This window comes from Colletotrichum costaricense (genome assembly GCF_030867565.1).
Source record: "Colletotrichum costaricense strain IMI 309622 chromosome Unknown Scaffold_14.1, whole genome shotgun sequence".
Classification (NCBI taxonomy): domain Eukaryota; kingdom Fungi; phylum Ascomycota; class Sordariomycetes; order Glomerellales; family Glomerellaceae; genus Colletotrichum; species Colletotrichum costaricense.
The window spans coordinates 1150570-1163919 of NW_026848243.1; the positions used below are offsets into that span (position 1 = coordinate 1150570).

General features: G+C 52.8%; 3 protein-coding genes across 3 annotated transcripts; 2 read left to right on the forward strand and 1 right to left on the reverse strand.

Moving 5' to 3' along the window:
- Positions 1-1945: 1945 nt before the first annotated feature.
- Positions 1946-2221, reverse strand: CCOS01_12278 (uncharacterized protein; the record flags this gene model as incomplete). Its single annotated transcript, XM_060460427.1, has 1 exon — positions 1946-2221. A coding segment is annotated over one exon (276 nt), but the record flags the coding sequence as incomplete, so codon positions are not given.
- Positions 2222-4856: 2635 nt separating this feature from the next.
- CCOS01_12279 (siderophore iron transporter mirB) lies at positions 4857-6782 on the forward strand (the record flags this gene model as incomplete). Its single annotated transcript, XM_060460428.1, has 3 exons — positions 4857-5071; positions 5153-5769; positions 5836-6782. The coding sequence occupies 3 exons, from the start codon at positions 4857-4859 to the stop codon at positions 6780-6782; spliced, it is 1779 nt and encodes a 592-aa protein (XP_060309371.1).
- A 1640-nt stretch (positions 6783-8422) lies between these two features.
- Positions 8423-11942, forward strand: CCOS01_12280 (uncharacterized protein; the record flags this gene model as incomplete). Its single annotated transcript, XM_060460429.1, has 4 exons — positions 8423-9346; positions 9764-9791; positions 9924-10933; positions 10995-11942. The coding sequence occupies 4 exons, from the start codon at positions 8423-8425 to the stop codon at positions 11940-11942; spliced, it is 2910 nt and encodes a 969-aa protein (XP_060309372.1).
- Positions 11943-13350: the final 1408 nt, after the last annotated feature.

Consider the following 13350-nt stretch of genomic DNA (forward strand, 5'->3'; position numbering starts at 1 on the left):
ACCGAGGCTCAGCGCTTCGACGAGAAGTTTTCACTAATCGCAACGATCTAACAACATTTTTCAAGCCGGTCTATCGATGGTCCGTGGAAATGGGAAAATTGCTGACGCCGGCGGCCAAAATGAGGGATAAAAAGCTCCAGTTTCTCGCTCTACCCCCTTCTTCCCGAACGAAATCCGACCAACCCCACCCGCTCTGTACCGGTTTGACCCGTTAACCCACGGCCAAACTCCGTCGACCTTGAAGAGGCCGAATCATCGTTCACCATTGACACATTTAGCCGCTCGTGGGGCCTTTCCAACCGAGACTGCCTTTCCGCATTCCGCATGCATGCACGACCAAGCATTCCCTCTCGCGATTCTCCAATTCTTTCCCTGAATTCGGTAACTGCGAATCCTGCAGTCCTGCAGGTTGAAGACTCCATCTGTAGTGTAAGCTGAGCTATTGGATATGACTTGGACGAACTTTCTGCAACTGCAGTCGTGAAAAGTGAACCCATGGGCAAAGTGTGGATTTGCGTGCCTTCGTCTCTTCTTTTTGAGGAGCCTCGTAGATCCTTGGGTCTCCTGTCAATAATAAGCTCAAAGTGCCAAGGCGGCTCAGCACAGGCCTGGAGCTTGCTTATCATCTCCAACAGTTGGTTCGCAGACATGACATTATGCATTCAGTTCGCATCTCGAGGCGGCGAACTCTGCTTCCAACTTCCAAGTGCCAAATGACCTTGAAGACCGGCCAACTTCCGATTCCTTCTCTAAGACACTCCGTGCTGAGAAGGATGTGGATTTGGTCCTAGTGCATTCAGGAAAGTCTAGAGCTTTAAAGATCGCAGAGTTCACTGAGGCACCACTACTTGTCTCACCATTCGCCCGAGACACTGAAGAAGGTCTAGATCTGGCTGGAGCTGCTGCCCGTCTCCATCGCGGCCTAGCCTGGGTTGGGATCCTGCTGCTGCGAGGCTGCGAGCCTTGTAGGTCCCTGCGTATTGTAGTTCCGATCTAAGTTGTACTTTGGTAGCCCATCGGGACTTTGGTTGAAATTTTCGTACCCTGTGATAAGATTCTTGCAAGGCTGTACCATCGGCGTACATTCGCTCGCGGTTCTCCCTTAGGCGGCTTCTTACAGAATTTCAAAAGGAAACCAATGACTTTCGATGATATATGTAGACTCTGAAACTACAACTCAGCCCGCAGCCCCATAGTTGTGACTTACCCAGCATATATCGAACTCTGCCATGAGTTTGTCTACTCTCTACAGGAACCACAAATCTTACCACCTATAATCCGTTCGCATCATGTAGCAATTTTCGAAAAGCTGTTACCATTCTGAGGCTTTCAACACTAGAAAGACTGAAGATACGTGGATGTTGAACTATACGAGAAAGTTGCAATGTTCTATGCTTGAAGCAAAACTCGTTTCATCAAATGTTATCGAACAGATACTCAGAGTATTATGGTGGAAATCCTGACTTAAGTCTCTACTTCCGCGCAGCAAGGAGCACCAAGACCTCAACTTAAACATTTTGAATGCAATGTCATCTTTGCTTGTCTACTTGATCGTGCCAAAGACTTGTCTTTCAGACTGTAAATGATCCCAAAACCCGGATGATCGCTCTTCTTCGCTTCAGTGTTGGCCCGGAATTCGAATTATGTCGTGAAACTCAACTCATTGGTAACCTCATGACGAGAAACAGCGAGGACTCGGTGATTTCTTTGTGTTCAATGCCTGGCCAAGACACGCCTAGTAGAGCCGTATAAGTGGTGATCTGTGCTCGCAGCTCAGATCTCTGGGCATGTTTGAGAAAGTAGCCTGACAAGGGAACTACCGACGATTCTACTGGCAATGTTTGACTTCACGAAAACTTCGTTTTGTAGCTGGGGATTAGTTTTGTCCAAGTTGTAAAAAGCGACATAAGCCAAAGCTCAGAAATCATGGCTTTCTAGAATGTTGTTAATTCGACTTCTGGTGATTCAAGCCGCACAGAGTCAATGGGTGTCTTGTCTCCGAGGCATACCTTCGGAAACTCCGAAGAAAGCGGTATTGGCTGGGTCTTTGTTTCGACAATGTCAAATTTGTTGACATACGCTCAGAGAAACTTGTCGGCAAACGCAATGATGAGCTCAGCAGAAATGCAGCCTGCTGTGTTAGATTGCTGGCTGAAAAGTTTTTGGCTGAGAAAGGCCTGGACGTCTCTTGGCGGAGCTCGATTCGGGTTGACGCGCCTATTCGTTGTTGGACCTCGTCCTAGTTCATCCTGGACGTGGAAACTCTAAGCGAGAGGTTTTCGAGTTCATCGTAGGCTGAGGCCGTGAGTCCAGGAGAGTAATCGGATCATCCTTGGGTAACTCGGACACTGTCGTCTGCAACTCGTCTATTGCGGCTTCTCGAAAATTATTTTTGCCCATCGTCGTAACGGTCTGGCGTGTGAAACTGAAAGATGATTTCGATGGCTGTCAAGTTGGGGTGCTGTGCTGTCTTTGTTTCCTTGAGTCAGTGGGCTCGTGAGGACTTTCCCTCGGAGCACGTCGTGATAAAACCGACATTTGACGGCGATGCACATTACCTCCGATCCAGTCAGAATTGAAGTTACGAGACAACCGCCTGGGGCGCTTGTGGCAATACTAAATGATTTTTTCCTTCTGGATCGGATTCGGCCAAGACTGCCTGGAAACTCAGCTTCTCTTGATGAGTCTTTTTTTTTTCTTCTCGGGGACTGGCCATTCGGGGTATTTTCCCTTTCCAGTAACTTGCTCGGTTGGTTCGTACTTCTGACCTGTCGAAGGATGCTTCCATAAACCCACATCGCTCAGGTGTCAGTCGAGAACTGCCGCCGCTATCGATACCGGCCAGTGAGAATTTGGGCAATTGTCCTGGTCGGTCAGCGCGCCCCTGTTGGCGTTCAGGTTTTGCATTGACGGCTGAGAGACTCAATATCGCTTGACTTCCGCGACGAGGACCGATCGTGGAGCCTTTTTCTTGTCGCTCTGGCGCCGACAAGCATTTTTGACACATAGAAAATTGCATTTTATTGAAAGCGTAGTTCAAAATAACTCAGACCAACTGAACAGCCACACCGTGACACCAGAGAAATCAAACACATAACGCGCCACGTCAGCTGCGCTTAACCCACCATCACGCCCTTCTCTATGACTCGACGATTTGGGGGTTCACTCGAGATGGATAACGGCACAGTAATTAACGGCACATCATGCCGGCGTCCTGGCAATAAGTCGGACGCAGCAGCCGTTCCCGTTCCTCGCCGACCGTGGCCCGTGATCGGCGGAATCGCCCTGATGTGGCCCGAGGTACATGATAACCTTCCCTCCGGGAAAAAGCCAAGCCTACGGATCAAGACACCAACAGATCATCGCATGGTCCCATAGGGTGTCTTTTTGGAATCTAGTCCACTATGGGTGCTCATCACTACCTAGACAGATGGTAGACGGGTGACGGACAGGAGGCGAAAAAACAGAGTGAGACCGAGGACACCATCACCGCCTTGGCTCGCACTGCTCACTGCTCGATCCCACTTGCCGCGATGTGCGTCCTGGCACACCTTGTCTGCATGGATGGCGCCGAGTTTTTGGATTTCTCTTCACGGGAACAGCTGTTGATTGGCCACATTGAGGTGACAGACTACTTCTGCAAGGATCCTTGTGGTGTCACTCCAGCACTGACCGACGGGATATGACTATTCGATCGTTCATGGATAATAAGCCCGCTTGAAAGTGGGGGTTTGGCTTAGCTTGCGGATATGTGGGAGATGGTCCCTTGTTTGGTCTCGTTTTTGCACCCATGTTTTCAGCGATGCTCCCTGCATTGCCAAGTGTTGAGGGAAAAAAAAACCTTTCTACCACCAACGGCTGTGCCGCAAAATTGAAGAAAATCAAGATCGCTATTACCGGTAGTTGCAGAAGCTTAGCACTGTCCTGGTGAGCTTTTCGGGAGGCGTTCGACGGCTTCAACACTCACAGCATGAAGAGCTTCAAGGAGGGTGCGTACGATGACAAGCTCCTGAGGCATGTGAATCAGGCTGGAGATGGCATCTGGAGAGGAGGGTTACTCCCGCGCACCCACTTGCAACGTCGACCTTGGAACACGGCGGCCACATGCAGCAGGAAGCAACTGGAGAGTTGGAGATATTCTGGTGAGATGTGAGTGACCAGGAACCAGAAACCAGTCGCTCCACCCCCACCACCACGTTGGCGGCCCGACCAGACACGATGGATGATGGAGCCCTCCGAATACCAGAGTTGCAGAGACAGACCCTTCCACCTGCTTCAAGGGCCTTCACACCCTTTCACGCCACTTTTCTTCTCGAAGTTTTGCTGCCAATGATGACCGCTGAACCAACGGATTCGCTGATCCCTTCACTTTCCGGTATAAACCGCCCATCCATAACGATCCATTTACCTGGGCATTCCACAAGACGGAGTCGCAATGAGGGTCTAGCCAGCTACGCGGCCTCCGACCTAGAGCTGTCCGGCCTGGTCGATCCCACTACGCTAGCACGAACCTAACCATACCTCCGATGGGCCCCAAGGTTTGATTCGCCCCTTGCCATCTAATCTGATCATCTGATAAAGGCAAAGATTGGGCGACATCGGCTGGAGATTTTTATGGATGTTGGGACGGGGGGTCCATCTGCCAATATAGAAAGGCCCGCATAGAACCTCGTGTCCTCGATCTGAGTTTTCTCCTTCTCTTGGTTCTTCAAGCAAGGTCAAACAGGCATTCGCCTTCAATATACTATTCCTTCTTGCCAACAGCTTCCCCGTTTCCACCCTCTTGAAAACCCTGTTCGTTGGGTTTTTCTACTGTGGCACTTCGTCGCCTTTTTTCTTGCGACCGATAATCAACAATGGCTACCATCGAGCCGCAGACGGCCGCCCACCGCACAGAGGCTGGCATCGACTATGAGAAGAACATTGCCTACGACAATGGCGCCCAGGAGGTCAACCATGACACCAAGCAGGAGTCTGACGCTGAGAGCGAGAACTTCCAGGGTGGTGTTCAGCGTGTCAGAGCCATCACCTCCGTGTGGTCCAAGAAGACCATGATCATCATGTTCTGCTTGTGAGTATCTCGCATTCCGCCACCTGGGCAACTCGAAGTGATCCCTGAAGCAAATGACTGACTTGTGTTCGTTTTGAAAAGGCTCTACCTTGTCTCCTTCGCCGATCTGCTTCTGCAGTCCGTTCAGGGCTCCCTGAACGCCTTCGTCACATCATCTTTCGGAAAGCACGGTCTCCTGGCCATCGTCAGTATCTTCGCTACTATTCTGTCAGGATGCTGCCAGCTTGTCATTGCAAAGATCATCGACGTTTGGGGACGTTCCGAGGGTTTCGCCATCATGATCCTGTGCTCTGTCATCGGTATGATCATGAAGGCTACCTGCAAGAACATGGAGACCTACGTTGCCGCCCACACCATCTACTACGTTGGTCACTTTGGCATGATGTTCGTCATTGACATCATGATCGCCGATATGACTTCGCTGCAGAACCGTATGATCATGTTCGGAATCAACGGTACCCCCACCATTGCCGTCACCTTCGCCGGCCCCAAGATCGCCGACCTCTTCTACACCAACCTCAACTTCCGCTGGGCTTTCGGTGCCTTCGCCATCATTCTTGCTGGTGTCTGCATTCCCGCCCTGACCATCATGCTGCTCATGCAGCGCAAGGCCGAGAAGGCTGGTCTCTTGGCCAAGGCTAAGTCCAACGACCGCTCTTACCTCCAGGGCTTCATCTACTACTTGATTCAGTTCGATAGTAAGTTTTTCCATTTCAGCTGATTGGATAATTCGCGGGACCAGGCGCTAACCATGTTTCCAATAGTCATGTGCATTGTCCTCATCATTGCCATGTTCTCCATGATCATGCTTCCCTTCAACATCGTCTCCTACGCCCCCAACGGCTGGAAGACTGGCTACATCATTGCTATGGAGGTCGTCGGAGTCGTCCTCATCCCGATCATCTACATCTGGGAGAAGTACCTCGCCCCCGTCAGCTTCATTGATTACAAGTACCTCAAGGAGCCGACCCTCATCGGCGCCTTCCTTCTCTACGGAATCATGTTCATCTCCATCTTCACCTGGGATACCTACTACCAGTCTTACCTCCTGGTTGTCCACAGACAGAGCATCACCTACGCCGGATACATCCTGAACGCCTTCTCCCTGACCTCCTCCTTCTTCGGCCCCATCTTCGGATTGATCATTAGATGGACTGGTGACTACAAGTACACCGCGCTTGCTGGTGTTCCCTTCATGCTTCTGGGTACCGCTCTCCTGATTCCCCTGCGTAAGCCCAGCACCCCCGTCGGTGCCCTGGTCGTCATGCAGATGCTCAACGGTATCGGCACCGGTCTCTTCGCCGCCTGCGGTCAGATCGCCGTCATGGCCGTTGTCACCCACCAGGAGATTGCCTCCGCTATGGCCATCTACTCCCTCTTCGGTGGTATCGGTTCTTCCATCGGTTTCGCCATTGCTGGTGGCCTGTGGAACAACATCATGCCCACGGAGCTGTACAACAACCTCCCCGACTACGCCAAGAACAGAACCGCTGAGATCTTCGGCGACGTCACGATCCAGATGTCCTTTGAGGACGGCGACCCCATTCGCGACGCCATCGTTGCCGCCTACGCTGATGTCCAGCACAAGATGGTCATTGCCGGTTCTTGCTTGGTTCCCCTTTGCTTGGCCTCCATCCTTCTGTGGAAGCACATCAACATTAAGAAGGTCGAGAGCGAGAAGGGTACCCAGACCAAGGGCAACGTCTTCTAAACGAATCTGTTTTACCTTTGATCGGCCTGGGTCAACCCCAAGTCCGTATGGACCAAAATTCTCGTCATGTGTTTCTAGCCATCCGGCAGGGACTACGCATTGCGGACTCATCATACCCCTTATCCGCATGTCGAGGACCTGCTAAAACCAATGTGTTTCAATCTTCCTTGGTTGGACTCGATAAATGTACTTAATCGCATGGGCCGGCCTCAGAAAGGGGACCCGACAAATAATCTTTTTCAATATCACACTCTTATGAAGTAACCCTGTGCCCCTCGCTGTATGCTTTGTGAATGATCATGTGTTCAAGAGACAATTGAGTTTGACGAGCTTTCGTGGAAAGTGATGTCATATTACGGGGCAAGACTCAGCAAGTAATCGTGACGCGCAGATACTCGGAAAAGGTTACGAGAACCTCGCAACTTTATACTCAATGCGGCTCTGTTATTGTGACTGCTCTGTCACTCAGGAAACAGTTTTGGGTGAAGCGTACCTGAATACTTTTTGTAGCATAAGTATAAATCAATAATGCCGAAGCTTCTATGCTGCGATTAAGAGATGAGCGAGGTTCATCTGCTCCGAATTTACCACCACTTTGCCTCAGGTTGGGTACTAAGATAGACGACAAGTCCAGCAGCAACTGCCAGTCGAGATTGGCAGTAGGCTTCGTGGTGCATGATGATCTTATCCGGGTTGATCATCAAGTCGAATGTACGTGGTATCTTGAGCTTCATCCACGCGACATTGACGGGGGAAGATCCCGAATCGGACAATAAAGCAGCTCATTGCCATGTGGCTTGACATGTATGGATATTGAGCTGTGGCCAAATTAAATGCTGGCGCCAGAGGCCACATGTACAGAGTCAGATATGCTCCCCCGCACAGTCCCATGAGGCATTCCCTGCGCCGTGGTGTTTGGACAATCAGCAACAATTGATTGCTCCGATCCGTTGTGGGTTCAAATCCATGGTAAGATATCACTGCATGCAGCAAGAGCGAGACCCTCCGTCTCCTGTGGCGCCGCGTAAGAGCGAATGAAGCGAGGCGGTCCAATGTCAGACCGAGCGAGAGCGACGCCCACGAAGGATGCGCCAGTGAAACATTCGAAAGCCAATGGAGGTGCTAGCGCCGTTGGTCGGCACAACTCCTCTCTAAAATCCCCTCCCTGCAGCAAGCCACCCGCTTACACTCCCATCCTTCGCACCGGCCCCAACTGTACTGCCACAAGTGGAGTATGGGATACTCAGGCATATTGCTGGAGTTCATCCGTCGAGCGGTGAAATCAAGCTCACGGTGGCGTCCTTAGTGCTTCGAGCAAAGGCCACTTGGTGAAGATGTCGGCACAACAGGACTCCATGAGGCGTCATCCGAGACGCCAGCCTCCCGTCTCACGGCGCGGGGTCGCAGCGCGGGAGGCATAGCATAACCTAGGAATGATAATATTGCCATGCAAGTTCGGGATAAAGAAGGATGGGTATAAGTAATGAATGATGGAACGACTAGATGTTGTGATTTTAGAATCGAGACTACAAGATCATCAATCAAGACATTCATCACATTCCGACCTCTCATATCTTCAGGTTCGCCCTCACCACACACTACCACCATCACAAACTTCATATCAGACTCTTAGCTTCAGCATGTCTGCAACCACTATCCGCAAGGCCGTCATCACGGAGTTCGGCGACGTCTCCAAGGTCCAAATCATTCAGGACACCATCGAGCCGCCTCCGGCAAACCACGTCCAGGTCTCAACCATCTACTCCGGTTTCTCAGGTGCCGACATCAACATGCGCAAAGGCGTCTACCCCATGCAGAAGAAGGCCCCGCTGACTCCGGGCTACTGCCTGGTCGGCACCGTCAAGACCACCCGCCCAGGGTGCACATCCAAGCTCTCACCGGGTGATCTCGTCGCCTGCCTCACAATCTACGACGCCGAAGCCGAGCTGGTCAACCTGCCGGAAAAGTACCTCATCAGAGTACCCCCTGGGACCGACCTGCAGCAGGCCACAGCCCTCATCCTAGACTGGAACACAGCGTACGCCATGGTCTTTGACGTCGCCAAAGTCAGCAAAGGTCAGCGCGTCTTCATCCACGGCGTCAGCGGGGCCGTCGGCTATGCCCTTATGAAGCTGTGCCAGCTGCAAGGCGCCGAGGTCTACGGCACGGCATCGGAGCGGAACCACGCGGCCGCTCGGGAGCAAGGGGCCCACCCGTTCGTGTATACGGACAAGAAGTGGATGCAGGCCGTGAAGGAGCTCGGCGGGGCGGACGCCGTGTTCGATCCCCTCGGGTTCGAGAGCTGGGATGAGTCGTTTTCGGTTCTGTCGCCTACCGGCATCTTGGTCGGCTACGGCGGCAATCTGCGCTCACTCAATGACGATTCGGAGCATGGCTCTGTGATCTTGCCGACGATGAAACTTATGGCGCGCGGCATGGTGCCGTTTTGCGGCAAGAGGACCAAGTTCTACTACATTACGCGCGACGACGCGACGTTTGAGCCGAATCTGAAGGCTTTACTTGAGTTGGTGGCCGAGGGCAAGATCACCGTTCCCATCAAGAAGGTGTGGGAGCTCGAAGAAATTCAGGATGCCCATCGCCAGTGGGCAAGCAGTACGGGGGTTGGATCATCGCTCATTCGGTTGTCGGATGCGAAGGCTTGAGTGAGCGAATGAGTGAGCGGATGAGTGAATGAGCGTGGTTGAGTGAGTGAGTGAGTTGGTGGGTGGAAAACTGTCAGATTTTGAGCAGCAGGCGTCACGGCGTTTTCATAATTGTTCATGTAACCCAATAGGCTTGGACTTATAATAGTAGAATGAATCTCCAAATGAGTTTTTCAAATGACCTGACCAATCTCGCCTTTATCATGGGGTGCATTTTTTACCTTCCTCATTCCGCCTGGCGGCGTCCAACATTTGGTGTTCTGGTGAACAAAAGGGCGTAAGACGGGATCATTGCGCGCCGCGCTTACGGGTTTACAGGCAGGCCATGCTGACGCAGCAAAAGGCTGTTCGGTTGCTCAACTCATTCTTCAGGCCCATGAAAACAAGCTTCCCCTCATCTCACGCCGTTCATCTTCATCTCAATCGTGTCGACCGGCGCCTTCCCTAACATTAGCTGCTGTTCGGCGATAAATTAAAGCGCGCCAGGTGATTGGCAGCAGCGACGAACACGGTGGAAGCCGCGACGTCTCTTCGCCAAAGGCATCTTTCCGACATTCGTCAACTTCTCTGCATCGGGATAAGTACTCGTCAACTTCATCACAACACAATCGCTTCATCACAGTCTTTCGTAGCCCGAACGCAATGAAGGTTTCAATTGGCCTGGCCGCCGTCACGGGCCTCGCCGGCTTCACTGCCGCCAAAAGGCCCGAACCTCCCAAGATCACCGACTTTGACTGGGATACCATCACGCCCGCCCGCAAGCTGGAATACCACCCATGCTACAAAGACTACCAATGCGCCCGCCTCAGCGTCCCTCTCGACTGGCTCGATGAGACGAACGAGCACACGGTCTCTCTGGCAATCATCAAGCTCCCTGCCACCGTCCCCGACGACGACCCATCTTTTGGCGGCACCGTTTTCACCAACCCAGGCGGGCCCGGTGGCTCCGGCGTGAGCATGCTGCTCCGCAATGGCCACGATATGCGCCGCACGCTAAGCGGCGGCAGCAAAATGTACGAGATGCTGAGCTGGGATCCGCGCGGCGTGCAGTTCACGACGCCTGTGGCTGATTGCTACGAGGACGAACTCGCAAGGGACACGGACAACATCCAACGTCTGGCCATCGGGCCGCTTGATGCCAGCCCGGATGCATTGAGGAGGCAGTGGGCGAGGATTCAGGGGTACGGCAGGCTCTGTACCGAGAAGCCGGGCAACGGCTCCATCATCCCATTTGCTACGACGGCATCTGTCTGCCGCGACATGGTCGAGATGGTGGACAAGATTGACGAGCTTCGCAAGGGAGAAGCTGCAGCTTCACAACCCGAGCAGTCGCTAGAGCTCCGGAAGGTTAAGGATGTGCCGCGGATTCAGTACTGGGGCTTCTCATACGGCAGCATCCTCGGCAATACGTTCGCCTCAATGTATCCTGGGCGCGTAGGCCGGCTTATTGTTGATGGCATCGCGGATTCAAATGACTACGTGGCAGGGGTAAGAGTGTACCTATATTCCCATTCACCTCTTCGCATGCGGCTAACACACGTGTGACTAGGGCTGGAAGACCAACCTTCAAGATACGGAGAAGCTTGTTGATTATTTTTACGAGACATGCTTTGAGGCTAAGGAGAAATGCGCGCTGAGCCGGCCTTCGGACAAGCAGTGGCAAGACATTCGTGATCGAGTCGATCAGCTCGTGAAACGTCTCGACGAAGCCCCCGTCGCGGTACTCAACGGCAAGGTGACAAACATCTTGACAGGCTACGATGTCATCCTCTCCTTCAAGAACCCGCTCTACGCGCCCTACACTCGCTTCATCAAACTCGCCAACGAAATCAATGCTGCCATCGAGGGAAACTACACCGCCATCCTGGAGTCCGCCTCCGCCGAGATTCCCAAGATCGACCAGGCCTGTACCCATCCCAACGCCACAGATCTGAGGCTCTCCTGGGGAGACGGCGGTCAGGCGGTCCTTTGCGGCGACGGCGAAGATAACACGAATATGACCCTCGCCGACTACAGGGCCTACGTCGCGGTGCTCGAATCCCAGTCGCCGACCTTCGCCGGCTACTGGGGACAGATTCGGTCCGCCTGCACGAGCTGGCTCGTCCGCCCCAAGTGGCGCTTCACAGGCCCGTTTAAGACACCGTCGCACGATGCTGCGGTTGTAGAAGGCCGGCCCGCAGCGCCGCTGCTCTTCATGTCTTCGCGACTCGACCCCGTGACGCCATTGAGAAACGCTTTCAAAGCGAGCGAGGGACACCCCGGGTCAGTTGTCGTGATTCAAGAGTCGGTGGGCCACGCTGCCTTTGCCACGGGGAGCAAGTGTACGACCAAGATCCTTCGGGAGTATCTTGAGCATGGGACAGTACCGGAGAGCGGGACAGTTTGCCAGCCTGATTGTGGCCCTTGGGATGGCGACGCCTGTGAGTCGGATAGCTTAAGCGTCAACGTGGCGCCTCTTGCGCCGCCGCATGATAGATCTCACCACCGTGTTTATTGAGGCGAAATGGGATAAAAAAAGAGATTCGGGAAATGTCTATGGCGAGGATAGAGGTATTCGTAGATGCGCCTCCACAGGGTGACCATGGGAATACGAGAATAGCAAATAGCTACATGTTAGAATCGTAGATTCAAGACACTGGGAAAGTCAGACATTGCTCAACGATCTCAATGAAACATAAGACGTTGAAGCTTACTTGTAACGTTTGAACCCTTGCATGAAAGATGTTTCCGAGAAGCACCTGATCACAACTGGGTGCTTGTTCTGGAGATACCACTGCTGACCGCTGTATGCAGATGTCAGACGCACGTTTAGCTGAGCGGAGCTGAAGCCGATCTCACATCCGGCATCCGAGTTTGACTGTGTTGCCACGAAATGTCAAGAGATGCCGCAGGAAGTTCTACTCTAATCCCACTGAGTGATGGGAGAAACACTTTCGTCCCATCGTTGGCTACCATACTTGACTCCCCATCACAAAATGCCATGTCTTATCCTTCTCAAACCCACACCGACTTCCAGGTTACACTTGATAGAAGGCCCAACTGAGACATGGTCCCAGATGGACGTCAGTCTCATGCTCGATACGATGCGCAGGGCAACCCCTCTCCTTCCGCCCTGATACGAGGTCTTTTGTTAGTCCGCCCTTGGGATCCGGGATCTAAGGTTCCCCAGACCGGGCTTGGGACCGAGGGGCGATCAACCTGCATGCATCCAACGAAGAGGCGATTAGGTACCGGTGCCTCCCCTCCCTCATGTTGCCAAACAGTCCCCAACAAAAGCCGGTGAAAGAGGGCATTACACAAAACGTGTTCCACTTCCCCTCCATGCCGGTGCCATTTCAGCTTCTACCTAAAGCACCTAGGGATTCGCACGCACGCTAGTGACTGAACCCAGGTCAGCCCGAGGATCAATCTGTTCTAGTGTCTTGCGGGGAGATCGTGGCATTGGTCCGACTGACGCCACTCTCGGGACGTTTTCCCTGGTTTTTTCTGCCACAACCTTCTTTTTTTACGAGATCGATCGGCAGTGGTGAGGAATTAGCCTGGGAGGAAGATGGCATTGTCAATGTTCTGCCAGTAGGACATCGTCATGATGGCTGGCAAGGTACGAAAATATTTTCGAGGCGTAGACCATGTGAGTTCGTATCCGTCGTACGGGTGTCATTCCCGAAGACGGGCCATTGACGGTTGTGGGAGGACGAGTGTTGATCGTACAGCAGCGTAGGCGCTGTACTAATCTACGTGAGGAAGAGCCGAGGCATCTTGCTTCCTCGCAAAGTCAGGAGGATGTGGTTGAGGTCGCATCGTGTTTCTGAGTGAGTATAAAGATGCTGGTGAAGTCTCGATGACTAGGTTCGATAAAGTTGGTCAGACGTTCGTCCTACCTTCACCATCAATCTACCGGCCCG